At 38.2% G+C, this 15,446-nt stretch overlaps 1 protein-coding gene across 5 annotated transcripts in view; it reads right to left on the reverse strand.

Moving 5' to 3' along the window:
* Positions 1 to 15,446, reverse strand: part of LOC120525881 — a 230,825-nt gene that overhangs the window by 22,918 nt on the left and 192,461 nt on the right. For all 5 annotated transcript variants that reach the window (XM_039748569.1, XM_039748552.1, XM_039748562.1 and 2 more), the window contains 3 exons: positions 13,996 to 14,078; positions 12,561 to 12,648; positions 6,892 to 6,977 (listed from right to left, as the gene is read on the reverse strand). In XM_039748569.1, coding sequence (XP_039604503.1) covers positions 6,892 to 6,977; positions 12,561 to 12,648; positions 13,996 to 14,078 — 257 coding nt within the window. The remainder of the gene's footprint in view (positions 1 to 6,891; positions 6,978 to 12,560; positions 12,649 to 13,995; positions 14,079 to 15,446) is intronic.

A 15,446-nucleotide genomic window follows, 5' to 3' on the forward strand; every position in this document is an offset into this window, starting at 1 on the left:
AATTGTTGCTATTTAAGCACTTATTGCTCAAGTGACATTTTTCTGCCTGATTTTAGTGGTTTTGCATGTTAAGGTTCCCCACCCTTAATTGCTTATTTTAGTCTTAAACAGCTGCATTCAGCAGTTTTAATGACTTCTTATTAGCAATAAGATGCAAATGACAATGGAGCCAGCAGTTCTCCATCTAACTTATTTCCATATACACCTGTGTGAATTCATCATGCACTATTTGGTTTAATCAAACACTTAAGAGTAAAATGTGACAGATTAATCTTTTTTTTTTAGGCTTCAAATCATAAATGATCAATTGCCATTTGCATCTTATTGCTAATAAGAAGCCATTAAAACAGTGAATGCAGCTGTTTAAGACTGAAATAAGCAATTAAGGGTGGGGAACCTTAACAAGAGAGACCACTATAATGAAGCAGTAAATGTCACTTGAGCAGCAAGTGCTTCATCAGCAATAATTGACTTCTCATTAAAAAACTGGGTTGGAACAAAAACCTGCAGCCACTGTGGCTCGACTTTGCCTACCTCTGAAATAGGACCACCAAACCATTTTTGACAAATCCCTGCTCGTAAGGTCCACATATCAGTATGCTGTAGGTGTATTGTGAGGGACACAAAAACGATTTCTGAAAACATTACAGATCAGCTGAAATAGGAACATGATTCTTTTCTAACAGTCTTAAAATGTAGTAGCTTCTCTCTGGGTAAAAGTAGTTAAAAATGAATTATTCATTGTTTAACAATAGATCGTATACTTTTATAGTGTAATTCATGAGACTAGAGCATAGATGGAGATCAGCTGAATTACTCCCTTTTCATATAACACTGTAAGTGTGGACTAGTGTTGATCAGCAAAATTCACCAAAGCAGTTATTCACCCATGACTTTATTGTCTTACATTTTCCAGCATATTCACCATTCACAGAACTTTCATGCATGCATATGGTAAAATCATTGCTGACTTACAACTGGATCAGTATTTACTGTTCCACCCTGCATGTGTTTTAAAAAAAAAAACAAAACTTTTCATTTGAGAGGTACATTAGCTGACCATACTGAGAATATTATAATTACTGCTATCAGAAATATAACCCTGATCCCTGCACGCAGGACCGCATAATTTAAAATTGTTTGCATACTTAGCCATGTGCTGGAGCTGTGATCCAGAACAAGCCTTAAAGGATCCCTTTACATAAAGAAAACACATGCGGCTCTGTGAAATGATGATAGGAACGAAAGATTTATTGCTGTTTACAAGGCCTTTGCACATTAATTGAAAAATCAAAAAAGATGTTCCAGCAGCACCGGATGCCGTGACTTCAGACAATGGAATAAGACAGCCTCACACCTCCACTTTGTTGCAGGGCTAATGTGTGCCCTGATATTGTGGTTATTGTTCCGTCTGCATCGTTTGTTATTTTTTGTCATGGTGGTGCAGTGGTCAGCACTGCTGTCTCACAGCTGAGATCAAATTTTTGGCCACAAAAATTGGTCCAGCATATTTAGCAGATGCTTCCTTAGCCCTCAGAGACAATTATAACACCATTACAGCATTATACTGCACTCAAAAGTAGTTCAGTTCCTTCTTCCCCATTGACTCAAATACATTTTGCAGAGTTTGGCAAACTTCCCGGACATTTCTGTTATTTCAGTGAACTCATGGCGAAGTGAAATCCACAGAGTTTGCTTATCACTATAAAAAAAAGGATACAAATGGTTTATCTAGCCCTCAATTATAGCTCAGAACTTCACAATCAAGTTGTTTTTCCTGAAAACGGTTCAGTGGCAGCAGGACTGAACAGACCATGCTACCCTATCCATAATAACATTTCCCAGCTCTTCCAGGAATGTCCCAGATGCTCCCAGGCTGACAGAGCGATGTACTTTTTTCAGCGTATTCTGGGTCACCTTCTTCCAATACTTTGTGTCTGGTACACGTCATGAGAGGAAAGCGACCAGACAGTTCCCTAACAGCATGTCCAAACTAAATCAACTGGCTCGACTCCAGTCAGAAAAACAGCAGTTCTATCAATATCTGAATGACATTCAGCCACGTAAATATGTACTTTTTGTATTGTCTTTTTTCTTTCTTGTTTAGAGGAATCAGTTTCTGTAATTAGATTTTAATTTGCAGTCATTTTGTGTTTGTTAAAAAATATATTGTGTCTTAGAGTACATCCATTTTGTTTTTCATGAGAAGGCCACAATTGTCAACATTGTTGTTTGAGGTTCCTGACATGTGAAGAAGGTGGGGGTGACAACATGCAATGTCACTAGCCCAGTGGTATAAAGTTTGGTGTTGTGTACCTCATGTTGTCCAAAACTTCCGATTTGTTGCAAGTCCATTATAAGCTTTGGTTAGCATATTGGACTCTTCCTGATAGCTTTCTCTTTATCCTAGAGGAGTGAACATCGCCAGTATTTTGCCCCTGGTTTTTGGTACACTCATCTCTTGGTTTACTGGTCTGAGTCCTGTGCCATTTCTCTGTCAGGCATCAGCTGTATTTATCAATCAGACCTAAAGATGTGTTGTTATTTCTGCATTTAATTCATTGTATCAATGAAGCAGCCAAGTATTACAGAAAATTTAAGAAGCCTTTTCAACTTTATCTCAGCTTAAAGAGAATGCTGAGTTTAAGGATTTTTCCTTAGAACCTGACTAATAACTGTTAGCAGAAACTGCAGTTATCCTTTGCAATTTTTTTGTGGCTTTTTTCATGGCAATACTGTACTGTAGAGAGAACACAAAGCAATCGTATAGGAAAATGCTGCTTGTGATGGTGAAAATAGCCGATCTGAAAGTGTTATTCATTTCTCCTTGCTGCTGATTGGATGCTGCTCTGTGATGGATCTCCAGCAGATGCAGCCCAGCATTCCTGTATCATAGCAGTTTACCATGTGTAGCTATCTTGAGTGTTTTGCTGAGTGTTTTCATGTTTTTCGTTTTGTTCTTCTTAAAGCCCTAAGATGTCGCTCAAATGACCTGTACCTTCTATGGCTTCTGGCAATGAACCTATGTGCCAGTAGAAGTTTAAGCCAATCCAGGAGAAGGTTGAACTACTTGATTTGCTCCAGGAACTAAAAAGTTATGCCACAGTAGCCACCCAAGGAAGTGTAAATCCTCTGCTTTGCTGTGCAGTCATTATCTTCATTACATATCTTCATCGTACTGCACAGCTAATTCATCATCATCTTTAATCAATATCATTCATTATTGGTGAGTATCCGTACATTTTACTGTATTTTTATTAACTTCAATTAAATTATTACGTATTTACCTTACTTATACCAAAGAAAACAACAGTGCATACCAAAGAAAACGTGCTTGCATGAATTACAGTACATATAGGGTTAACATCGGTATTTTACATTCTAGCACTGCAGGAGACATAGCAGTACAGTACTGTACAGTATACGGGTTTACCTTTACATTCTTTTTTTAGGGTTGTATTAAGCTGATTTTGAAATGAAATTAAAGTGTTTTGGGGCATATTTAGGGTATAAACTATAAAATAGACATTTTTTTCTGACCACATTCAAAATTTGCAGTTTTTCACAATTTGCAGATGTTCTAGGAATGTAACCCTTGTGAATTTCGGGGTTTGTCTGTATTTCCACTCTGAGATAATAATAATAATAATAATACATTTTATTTATATAGCGCCTTTCCCATGCTCAAGGCACTTACAGAATATAAGAAAGAACGGCAGGGTATACAGTATATAGCATAGTACAAACCAAATAAATAAATAAAGAAGATTAAGACAGTAAATTCAGAGAAAGCCTAACAGACAACAGAATTGATGGTCTAGCACACATATACATGTTACATGAGCATCTTGACAGAGAGGTAAACTAAGAGAAGGGTAATAAAGTCAAGTAGAGCTAAAAGCCTTCCTGAACAGATGAGTTTTAAGTTGTTTTTTAAAAGAATTCATGGAGTCAGCTGATCTGATTAATTCTGGTAGGTCTTTCCAGAGTCTGGACGCTATACAGCTGAAGGCCCCTCTGCCACCCATGGAGTGTAGATTAGTGTGGGGCACAACAAGATTGTTAGAATCAGAGGACCTTAGTGGGCGGGCAGGCACATAGTGATGGAGAAGGTCACTGATGTAGTTTGGCGCGAGGTTATTTAAGGCTTTGTAGGTTATTAGTAGAATTTTATATTCAATTCTGTAAGACACAGGGAGACAGTGAAGACGGAGCAGGATGGGTGTGATGTGCTTGCTACTGCTGGTTTGAGTAAGGACTCTTGGAGCTGAGTTTTGAATAAGCTGGAGCTATGATATAAGATTAGAAGGGCACCTGCCAGCAGCGAAGTTACAATAATCGATGCGGGATGTGATAAAAGCATGAACAAGTTTCTCAGAATTAGAAAAAGAGAGGAAGGAGCGAACACGGGATATGTTGCGGAGGTGAAAGTAAGAAAGTTTCTTAATGTGATTAAGTTTCTTAATGTGAAAGGGAAGAATCAAAAATGACACCAAGATTCTTTGCAGTAGAGGCAGGTCTGATGAGATCACCAGATTGACTGGGAAGGAGCTCATTTTATTAAGTTGCATTTTAGTCCCAATTTGCAGGAGTTCAGTTTTGTTGCAGTTTAATTTCAAAGAGTTCTGCTCCATCCAGGTTTTAATTTCACTAAGGCAGGTTGTGAGCTGAGAAAGCTCTGATGAAGTTCCACTTTTAACATTGAAGTAGAGTTGAGTATCATCTGCATAAAAATGATAACCCAGTCCATAGCTATGAATAATATGGCCAAGGGGAAGCATATAAATACAGAAGAGAAGAGGGCCGAGGACAGAGCCCTGAGGAACTCCTTGTGTGACTGGCGCAAGCTGGATCTGCTGTTGCCAAGACTAACAAACTCTTGCCTATCAGTCAGATAGGACTTGAACCACTGGAGGGCAGTGCCAGAGATACCCAGCATGTTCTCCATTCTGGACAGTAGAATGTCATGTCTGACAGTGTCAAATGCTGCACTGAGGTCTAATAGAATTAATATGCTGGTTTGTCCAGAGTCTGCTGCCATAAGCAGATCATTGGTTACCCGTAGCAGAGCAGTTTCACAGCTGTGCTGCACCCTGAAACCAGACTGAAAGGGTTCCATCAAATTATTAGATGTTAAGTAATTGGTGAGCTGGGAGGCTACAACACGTTCAAGAGCTTTTGACAGGAAAGGTAAGTGGGAAATAGGCCGGAAATTGTTAAGATTGTCAGCATCAAGGCCGGACTTTTTTAACATTGGGGTTACAGAAGCGATTTTAAAAGTGAGCGGCACAAAGCCAGTGTTAAGGGATGAGTTTATTATTGTTGTAACAGTCGGGATTATGGCATGAAGGCAGGATTTAAGTAGTGTGCTGGGGATGGGGTCCAGTACACAAGTAGTCGGCCTCATCCTACAAAGCAGGTTATTAACAAACACAGACGTGACTGGTGAGAACTTAGAGAAGGAGCTGGATGGAGTGGGAAAACAGGGAGAGATATAAACAGATGATGTATTTATGTTAGTTGAATTATTTAGATCTTTAATTTTGTTACGGAAAAAGTGGAGGAAATCCTCACAGACTTCAAGAGAAGAGGTAGTTGGGCCAGATGCAGGTTCAAGTAGTTTATTAACTACAGAAAACAAAACTTGGGTTATTGTGGCCACTTTCTATTATTCTGCCATAGTGGGTGTTCTTAGCAGCAGTTAGTGCTTCTCTATAAGCTCTTTGGTGGTCAGAGAAAGCCTGGATGTGCACGGTGAGGCCAGTCTTACGTGACATTTTCTCAAGGCGTCGGTCAGCAGCTTTCATAGATCGCAATTCTGAGTTATACCAAGGAGCTGGACGTTTAAAGGAAACCTCCTTATGTTTTAAAGGAGCTGTTTTATCTAATGCTGAATGAAGGGCTGAGTTATTGTGGTCAACAAGACTATCTAGTGTCTAGATACAGTAAATGGAAAACAATGGCATTGGATTCAAACCCAGGGTGTTGGATGCATGAAGGACTATCCAATGTGCTACCACGTCAATCTTCCTCAATCTTCCCATATCTGTGTGGTTTTAACCCCCGATCTCTAAAACCACACGTGTTAGATTAATTGGACACTTTAAATTGGTTCCACGTAAGTGGGGGTGTGGATGTGTGCTTCAGTGTGCCCTGTTGGCAGTTTTGTCCAAGCCTGGTTCTAGTCTTGAACCCAATGCTGACATAATTCGACTTAATTTGTACATGCCTGAGTGTACACTGCAAGAATAAAATGTGATTCCAAAGATATGTAAAACTAATGTTGGATGTGAATCCTTCAAATACAGTCCCCCACACTTTGAAGTGTTCTGTTTGCTAGTGTAAAGCTAAAAACACGTTACTTTATGATGGCGTATTCTTCTTAGGGTAGGGTAGTCATACTACAAAAATGTCTGTTTTGTTTTTTTTTGCCTTTTTTGTTCTTAAATAAAGCTGTGGAGATCATTAATTCCAGGTGTTACTAATCCTTTCTCAGACTGTTTTCTTGTCAGTATCCTGTTATGGCGCTTTGTGTCTGTACACTCTAAACAATACTGCTCTTCTTGGTTAGAGATTGAGATTTCAGGTTTTAACGTTTGGTATTAACTGTGACAGATTCTGCTCCAAACTGTCATATTATACTGGAGTTATGGCCACCAGTATGCATTGTATTATACTGTAGGGTGCCCAAGAGAAAGACAGTGGACAGCTGACCTAAATCAGCAAGACAGGGACAGAAGCTGTTCTTAAAAATTTTAAATCAATGGCCACAGTAAAAGAGAGAAAATGCAGTACCAGTCAGAAAAGTGATTGCACGCTGTACCGAAGAATAGGCCATAAAAATTCAGATATTCCCTTATAAATAACCATCTACATTAAGACAGTAGGTACCTGGCAAACGCAAACCGAACAGTCATCCCCAGGTTTCGGAAAATCTGCTCCCTCCTGGTATACTGCGCCTTCATAGATGCATTCAACTGAGAAGAAAAAAAATTACAATGAATATTTTGCCCACAATTTCTAGAAAAGAGCAATATAAAATGGACAGTACTGCAGCTGGACTGATAAAGGAAACTCTGACAAAAATGGAAGCAATGTCCTAATTGTGAAAAATCTCTTTCCTTCTCCTTAAGACACATTTGCATTACTCTCTCAGATGCATCTAAGACATTTTCAATGATTGCAGAAATTTCTTAGCCAGCAGAAGCAATCATACTTCAAAGGAGAAGCTGAAACTGTTTTCCAGGTCATTTCTCATAAAAAGAGATGGGGTCTAATGAGGGCGTTAGAGCCAGTCCTAAAATGTTCAAATCCATGTATTTGCTTAAGTAGAATAAAATGTTAATTTCATAGAGGTACTTACTGTAGATAATGGTATAATCCTTCACCCCCAGAAGCAAACATGTAATCAAAGTTTCTCAGCTACAGTATATTTGTAATAACAGAATATTCAGTACGTTGTAGTCACTTGTGGTCAGTTAGAAACATAGTCTCCTTGGTAGAAATTTGAGCTGTTAGACAGGCTGAATGCACAAACATACAAATGTACCTGAGCAGTAAGTTAGAGAAACTAAATAACCAAGAAACAGTGGGGTACAAAAGTATTCAATACCCTTGAAAATCATCATCATTTTCTGCATGACAAAAGACTTTTAAATATATTTATCCATTCAGTATTTTTATTGTGAACTCTTATGCTGTAACAATTCATTTCCAAAGTCAAAATAAGCAAGACATTTACTGTAAGTGAAGAAGAAAAACTCCAAAGCTCTACATGTTAATACTTTGCTGAGAACCCTTTAGCTACAATAACAGCCTTCACTCTTTTGGGGTTGTTCAGGAGTGATTCTTCCTTATTCTTCTTGGCAGAATTTATAGAGAACCTCTAAGTTGGTAGGATGTGGCATCAAACTTTTCAAATAGTGCCACAGATTCTCAATGGGGTTAAGATCAGGTCTTTGACTTAGCCATTCCTAAACATTCAGCTTTGTGTTGTTGAGTCATTTCAGTATCACGTTGTCCTGAGCCATACGTTCATAGCAGACTGGAACAAGTTCCACTGCAATATTATGCGGTATTTGTGTCAATCAATTTTCCCTTCAACTCTGATACGATTCCCAGTCCCAGCACATGAAAAGTGTCCCCAAAGCATAATGCTGCCACCACCATATTTCACCGTAGGTATTGTGTTACTTGATGCATGGACAGTGTTATAAGGTTTTACACTATACATACCTCTTTAAAGTCCCACTAATAAGTTCTATTTTAGTCTCATCTGGCCATTAAACCTTCTACCTTATCTTAACTGGGTCTTTCTCGTGCTTTATAGAAAATGCCATTCATGCTTTTATGTGGATCTTCTTAAGGAATGGCTTCTTTCTTGCTACCATCCCGTAGAGGCCTGTTTTATGGAGAGCTGTTGAAATCGTGGACCCTTGCACCTCCACTCCAGTTTCAGCCAAAGAGTACTGCAGACTTCTGAGAGTGACAGTTGGATATTTTGCAGTTGAAGTCTTGCTCTGAAGTTTAGTTTTGAGGAATGGCCTGTTCTAGTAAGAGTCTGGGTGCCGTGGTGAACCCTCCACTTTTTGATGATGGCTCCAATGTGGCTTAATGGGAAATTCAAACTCTTCAATATTTTTTGTAGCCATTTCTTGTCTTGTATATTTCAATGACTTTGTTTCTCACATCAGCAGAATGCTCCTTTGTCTTCATTTTTGCAGTGATTGTCCAACAAAGAATATGACCCTTACTGTACAGAGGGTGCTTTTTATATCTAGAGAGATATAAAGGACTCACAAGTGGTAGCTAATTATGTTACAACTGTCAAATGATTGTCACCTTTGTTTCGTTTGTGATTCATTGGTCATTTGTGTAAACCTGGAGCCTTTGAAACAGAGTTTTAAATACTTATGCAAACACTAACTTTTGAGTTTTTCTTCTTCAGTTAAATATCTACAGAAAATGGTTTATTTTGACTTTTGAAATGTATAGTTACTGTATAAGAGTTCACATTAAAAATACTGAATGGATAAATATACAGTATATATAAATCTTTTGTTATGCAGAAAATTCCGATGACTTTCAAGGGGAATGAATACTTTTGCACACCACTGTATGTAAAATTTCATATATAAGAAATTATCCTTTTTTGTGTTTTATCGGTTTTCCCTTTTTATTTTTATTTGAACTGTTTCAGCTTTGAATTTCAATAAAAACTTTTGAAGTGGCGGTCTAAATACCTGAAACAATCTGTGAATCTGCAGAAGTTTGAAATTCTGAATAAATGCAGCTATACAGTCATATGAAAAAGTTTGGGAACCCCTCTTAATTCTTTGGATTTTTGTTGACCATTGGCTGAGCTTTCAAAGTAGCAACTTCCTTTTATCATATGACATGACTTATGGACACAGTAGTATTTCAGCAGTGATATTAAGTTTATTGTTTAACAGAAAATATGAAATATGCATCATAACAAAATTAGACATGTGCATACATTTGGGCACCCCAACAGATATTACATTAATACTTAGTTGAGCCTCCTTTTGCAAATATAACAGCCTCTAGACGCCTCCTATAGCCTTTGATGAGTGTCTGGATTCTGGGTGGAGGTATTTTTGACCATTTTTCAATAGAAAACCTCTCCAGTTCAGTTCAATTTGAAGTCTGCCAAGAATGGACAGCCTGCTTCACACCATCCCATAGATTTTCGATGATATTCAAGTCAGGGGACAGTGACAGCCATTCCAGAACATTGTTCTTCTCCCTCTGCATGAATGCCTTTATAGATTTTGAACTGTGTTTTGGGTCATTGCCTTGTTGGAATATCCAACCCCTGCGTAACTTCAACTTTGTGACTGATGCTTGAACATAATCCTGAAGAATTTGTTGATATTGGGTTGAATTCATCCGACCCTCGACTTTAACAAGGGCCCCAGTCCCTGAACTAGCCACACAGCCCCACAGCATGATGGAACCTCCACCATATTTGACAGTAGGTAGCAGGTGTTTTTTTTGGAATGCGGTGTTCTTCTTCCGCCATGCAAAGCGCTTTTTGTTATGACCAATTAACTCAATTTTTGTCTCATCGGTCCAAAGCACTTTGTTCCTAAATGAATCTAGCTTGTCTAAATGAGCATTTGCATACAACACGTTTGATTTTGTGGCGTGAGTGCAGAAAGGGCTTCTTACTCATCACCCTACCATACAGATGTTCTTTGTGCAAATTGCGCTGAATTACAGAACGATGTACAGATACACCATCTGCAGCAAGATGTTCTTGCAGGTCTTTGGAGGTGATCTGTGGATTGTCTGTAACCATTCTCATAATCCTGCGCATATGCCTCTCCTGTATTTTTCTTGGCCTGCCAGACCTGGGTTTAACAGCAACTGTGCCTGTGGCCTTCTACTTCCTGATTACATTCCTTACAGTTGAAACTGACAGTTTAAACCTCTGAGATAGCTTTTGTAGCTTTCCCCTAAGCCATGACACTGAACAATCTTTGTTTTCAGATCTTTTGAGAGTTGCTTTGAGGATCCCATGCTGTCACTCTTCAGAGGAGAGTCAAAGGGAAGCACAACTTGCAACTGACCACCTTAAATACGTTTTCTCATGATTGGACACTCCTGTCTATGAAGGCTTAACGAGCTAATCCAACCAATTTAGTGTTGCAAGTAATCAGTATTGAGCAGTTACATGCATTCAAATCAGCAAAATTACAAGGGAACCCACATTTTTGCACAGCCAGTTTTTAACATTTGATTTAATTTCATACAACTAAATACTGCTTCACTAAAAATCTGTGTTCAGAAAACACCCCAGTACTCAGATGTTCCTAGGAAATGAAAGACATACCACTGTTATCTTTTTTTGTTGAAAGTAGAGCAAATTATTATGCAGGGGGGTTCCCAAACTTTTTCATACGACTGTAGATGGGTAATAAAGTAGAAGATAAATCCAAATATTCAGTTAGGTTAAAATGATTTTTCACCACCTAAAATACATGAAATGCACCTCAACATAGGTATTTTGTATTAAGGCCTTGTAATAATGTGTACTGTAAAATAACAACAGACCGAATAATGGACTAATTGAATTCATTTTCTAATTTTGCATCTGACATCTTGTGCACTTTTCAGAAACAAAGAAGTTCCACTCCCAAAGAGTAGTTAGGTGCAGAATGTGGGGTTTGTGTGAAGATTCTTGTCATATGAGCATACATTTAACACAACTAATACACTAAGTTCGTGTTCAGCTATTTTAGAGGTAGAAAAATTAGGAGAGTTGGATGAAATAAAAAAAAAGTAATAATTGCATTTTTCTCTCATCACCGTGCTGCTACATGTTTACAAGTCCAAAGTTGAAAGCCTTAAGTTGTTCGTAATAAAAAGTTTTAATATGAATTAAATCTCATTACATTAACACATTTAAAACTCATGAAAAATGTACACAAGCACCATTAATGGTTTATAAATGACAGGAAATGCTATATTTTTAGTTTCTCTACTTATTTAATTTTTAAATCAAGTTATAAATAGTATGCATGGCATAACATTTAGGTGCGTTCAGGGATTTTGAAAGTTGAAAAGTTTTTAATTTATCATTTACTTCATCAAAGAGACACTTTTGTTTATTAAATATTTTGTTTATGTGATGTATGATAACAGTTTGCTCAAAACACTGCAGTGCTTATACATACTACTGAGGATCTGTTTGTGGAAAAGAGAAAATGTTCAATAGATATCCACTATACTAGTTGAAATAATGTCTGTCAAGATAAATTAGAAACCATAAGCATATTTGTAATTGAAGTTGAACAAAATGATCTTTTCTTATTTTAAGGATATGCAAAAGAAAGTTACTTAGGGCATAATGGACTTAATTATCACATTATTTGATTATAAACATTTTTACATGTGACATGGCCTTTGAACATTTTTAAAGAAAAATGACCTTTTATTTGAAATTTACTTTGGTAACACAGTGCATCCATTTAGGGTTGGCCAGGCATTAACTCCACGCATGACTTTACTGCTGTTGAAACAATCCAGAATTACCAGGGCCTACAAGGTAGGGGCAACTTTGTCTACTGATAGAGAACTAGCACGACATATTTTCTTGTCAGGGTTAGAAAAGGATAAAGGCCAAGAAGAAGTAAAAATTAAATAAAAAAAATCACAGGCAAGAGTCAAAATCAAAAAATAAACTAAGCAGAGAGAATAACTAGTCACAAAACTGAGATTCAAAAGGAATTCCTAAACTCGGAACGGGTGACCTTCACGTTAACGCAACCTCTTAGAGGCTCACCCCTAGCAAAACAGGAACTGCCCTAATGATGGAAAGACAAAATCGTAAATAATCAAGATGGCTGTGAAAATAGTACAAAATGATCCATAACAAGAAAATTAAACTATGAATCAAAAACTAATGGAAGATTCAGAATCTAGGGATCAAAAAACTCTTGAATATGAATTCTTCTTCTTGAAAACTGATGAAAAAAATGCATCAAAAATTAATAATTAACCCATTCCTGACACTATATGAACTGGACCTTACTGACCTGGACAAACTGGACAGCAATCTGACTGTATTGGTCGAGCACAAATGACCAAGGGGCACTCTGGAGAAAGACAGGTGACATTTCCAGCCTGTGAATAAACGAGATTAATAAAGAATCGATGAAGATACTGACACTGCTCTTATCCAAAACTGTCTCCTAATCAAGTGTTTGTAACGTGGTAGCAAACATTTTTGTAGTGGCCCATAACTAATAATAGTGCCAAGAACATAAAACTATTAAAAAGAGATTTATTAAATGAATAGAACAGTGAAGTAATACAGATAGGTGGATGCAGAAAAAAGAACATGAAAATCTACATTAAATTTCTAAGGAGACTTCCTAAAGCCGGTTTGAGTCAGTGACCACTAAGTGGAGAGACTCTTTCACATCCCTTTTATCTCCAATCCCTCCTTTCGGTTCTGTATATGAATCTGGTTTGTCTCTCTGTCATTAGTCGAATGCTTGACACCATCTCTCCTTCCAACTCTACAGTCAACTAAGGACTTGAAGCTCTCTAAGGTCACTTTACGTTCTCTTCCAAGTTTACCTCTGGATTAGTCCTGGAAGTAAGTCTGGAGTCAGGGGGCAGCCCTATAATTGCTCCTGGAACAACAGACTTGAAGTCTGTCTAATAGCATTTGGCCTACCTTTATCTCTGAGCCTCTGGTCAGCCCTAATGGTCCAGGACTATTTTTTGAGGAGGGTCAGGCAACCCTGCCAAATGCTGGGTCATTTGCCCTCTAGAATAACATAAAACATTTCTACCCAGGGTCGACATGGTTGTAAATTGGTAACCCTGCTGCCATGCAGTAAAGAGACCATGGTCTCTGTACCAGGTTGTGCCCATGTGGAGTTTAAATGTTCTCCCTGTGTCTGTATGGGTGTCCTCCCACTGTCCAAGGACATGCAGGTTAGGTGAATTGGTGATGCTATATTGGCTCAAGTGCATGTGTGTGTGTTCCCCCTGCAATGGACCCTGTCCAGACTTTGTTCTTGCTCTGTGCTAGCTGAGATAGGCTCCACCCCCTGTGACCCTGGTCTGGATGAAGCAGATTAGAAAATGACATGACATTTCCTGCTAGGTTGGGTTTCTTTCCTTTTGTATGCTGTAGATTGTCTAGTTTACTCCACATACTACAAAGCATACCATCTTGTTGGCGTCTCTACTATTACACTAATATGGTGATATATTGCCAAATACATGTCCAGGTATAGGCTTACACTGCTCCATCCTTGTTCTAGTCCCATTCCTGACCAGATCCCCCATAAAGTACTACTTTGTATCAAACGCAGGAGACTCTGTAGCTCAGACGCTTTCTGTATCTCTCAGTGTGTCACTCTGTCTATTGAGCATTGCCTTGCAAACACGGGTGGCACTGGGAGATGAAATGCTCACCTCTGTCACTCCTCCTTAGCACACACAGAGGTGACTTACCAGACACAGACACAGCGTACAGTTGTCTTCCTCAGGAGAAAAAGTCTCTTCATTCTCAATAATGAGGCCATGATAACTACAGCCTAGGAAATTAATAAAGAATTAGACAGAAAGCAATACAAGCTTTAGAGAACAAAGCTGCATAAACTTGATATATTTATTAAGATGACACAAATCTGAATTATGCATATGATTTTCAGGAAACAAATCATCCATAGGAACTACTACTACTACTGCTCTAATTTATTTATTTTTTGATATTTATGTTGCATATACTGTATGGCCTTGCACCCTGTGTTGGCTGGGATTGGCTCCAGCAGATCCCTGTGACCCTGTAGTTAGGATATAGCGATTTGGATAATGGATGGATGGATATACTGTATGTCAAAGAGTTTAACTGACATTTATTGAATAAAGGCATTTATTAACATAATTACTTATTTTAATAATAATTGAAATGTTTGTAAAACTTTTCCTCTTTGTCTTTTACAAATTCATTTGAAGTTGCATTTTTGTGCTGCCTCAAGGACACACTATTCAGTAATAACATCCAGTACCCTTTTCCTGCTCTTCTCCTGCCTGTAGGGATTTCTCCCCGGGTACTCTGGTTTTTCTCTCACAGTGCAAGTTTGATTGATTGGCTTCATGTGGGTGTGTGTGGGCTCCACAATGAACTAGGGCCACATCCAGCATTGGTTTTCAAGTTGTGCCACATACTGCCAAGAAAGAATCAGGCTGCCTTCATTTGAGGAGAATGCTATGTTATGCTGTTTATCTGTTCTTATTTTTAAAATTTCTTTTTGTTTGCTATAAGTGGGTTATAGGAACAGGAAGCACAGGAGTAGTGCCTGGTGATGGGTGGAGGAAGCCCTGTGAAGCATTGGAGGCTCAGCCTTTGAAAATAGTGCCATCTAGTGGTGAATGAAAATCATAGCAGAGGACGCACACATACAGTACAGTCATGCTGATTGGATAGTTCCAGTCAGACATGTGCACTAAAAGCCTAAATATGGTCTGTGTGTTCACTTGAGCTCATGATAATCATGTTGTCATTAAAATACTGAAATAAATGTACATGTTTGTATCAGTGACAATTTTCTACTATAATATAATGTTTAAATATATTGTCCTAAACATTGCAACCATTAGCAACCATATTGTAGCACCGTGCTAGTGTGTACCTGCACTGAGCTCTTTACATCACTCTTTTGGGGAGTTTGCTGGCTGTTGTCCCGCTAGTTGAAATTCTTATGACACTTTGATAGGCAGACTTGCCGTTTTTATAAGGATCCTCACTGCTCATTTACATGTTGGACCGCCAGCTCGTTTTGTTCGTTACTCATCTCCAAGCTGACACAACAGTAATGAAAATAACAAGAATGTAGCAGCACTCAGAGCCGGCAAACACCTGTACTACACTACAATATATTATAAGCCAGCATTAATTTATA

This window comes from Polypterus senegalus, chromosome 1 (assembly GCF_016835505.1).
Source record: "Polypterus senegalus isolate Bchr_013 chromosome 1, ASM1683550v1, whole genome shotgun sequence".
In the NCBI taxonomy this organism is placed as follows: domain Eukaryota; kingdom Metazoa; phylum Chordata; class Cladistia; order Polypteriformes; family Polypteridae; genus Polypterus; species Polypterus senegalus.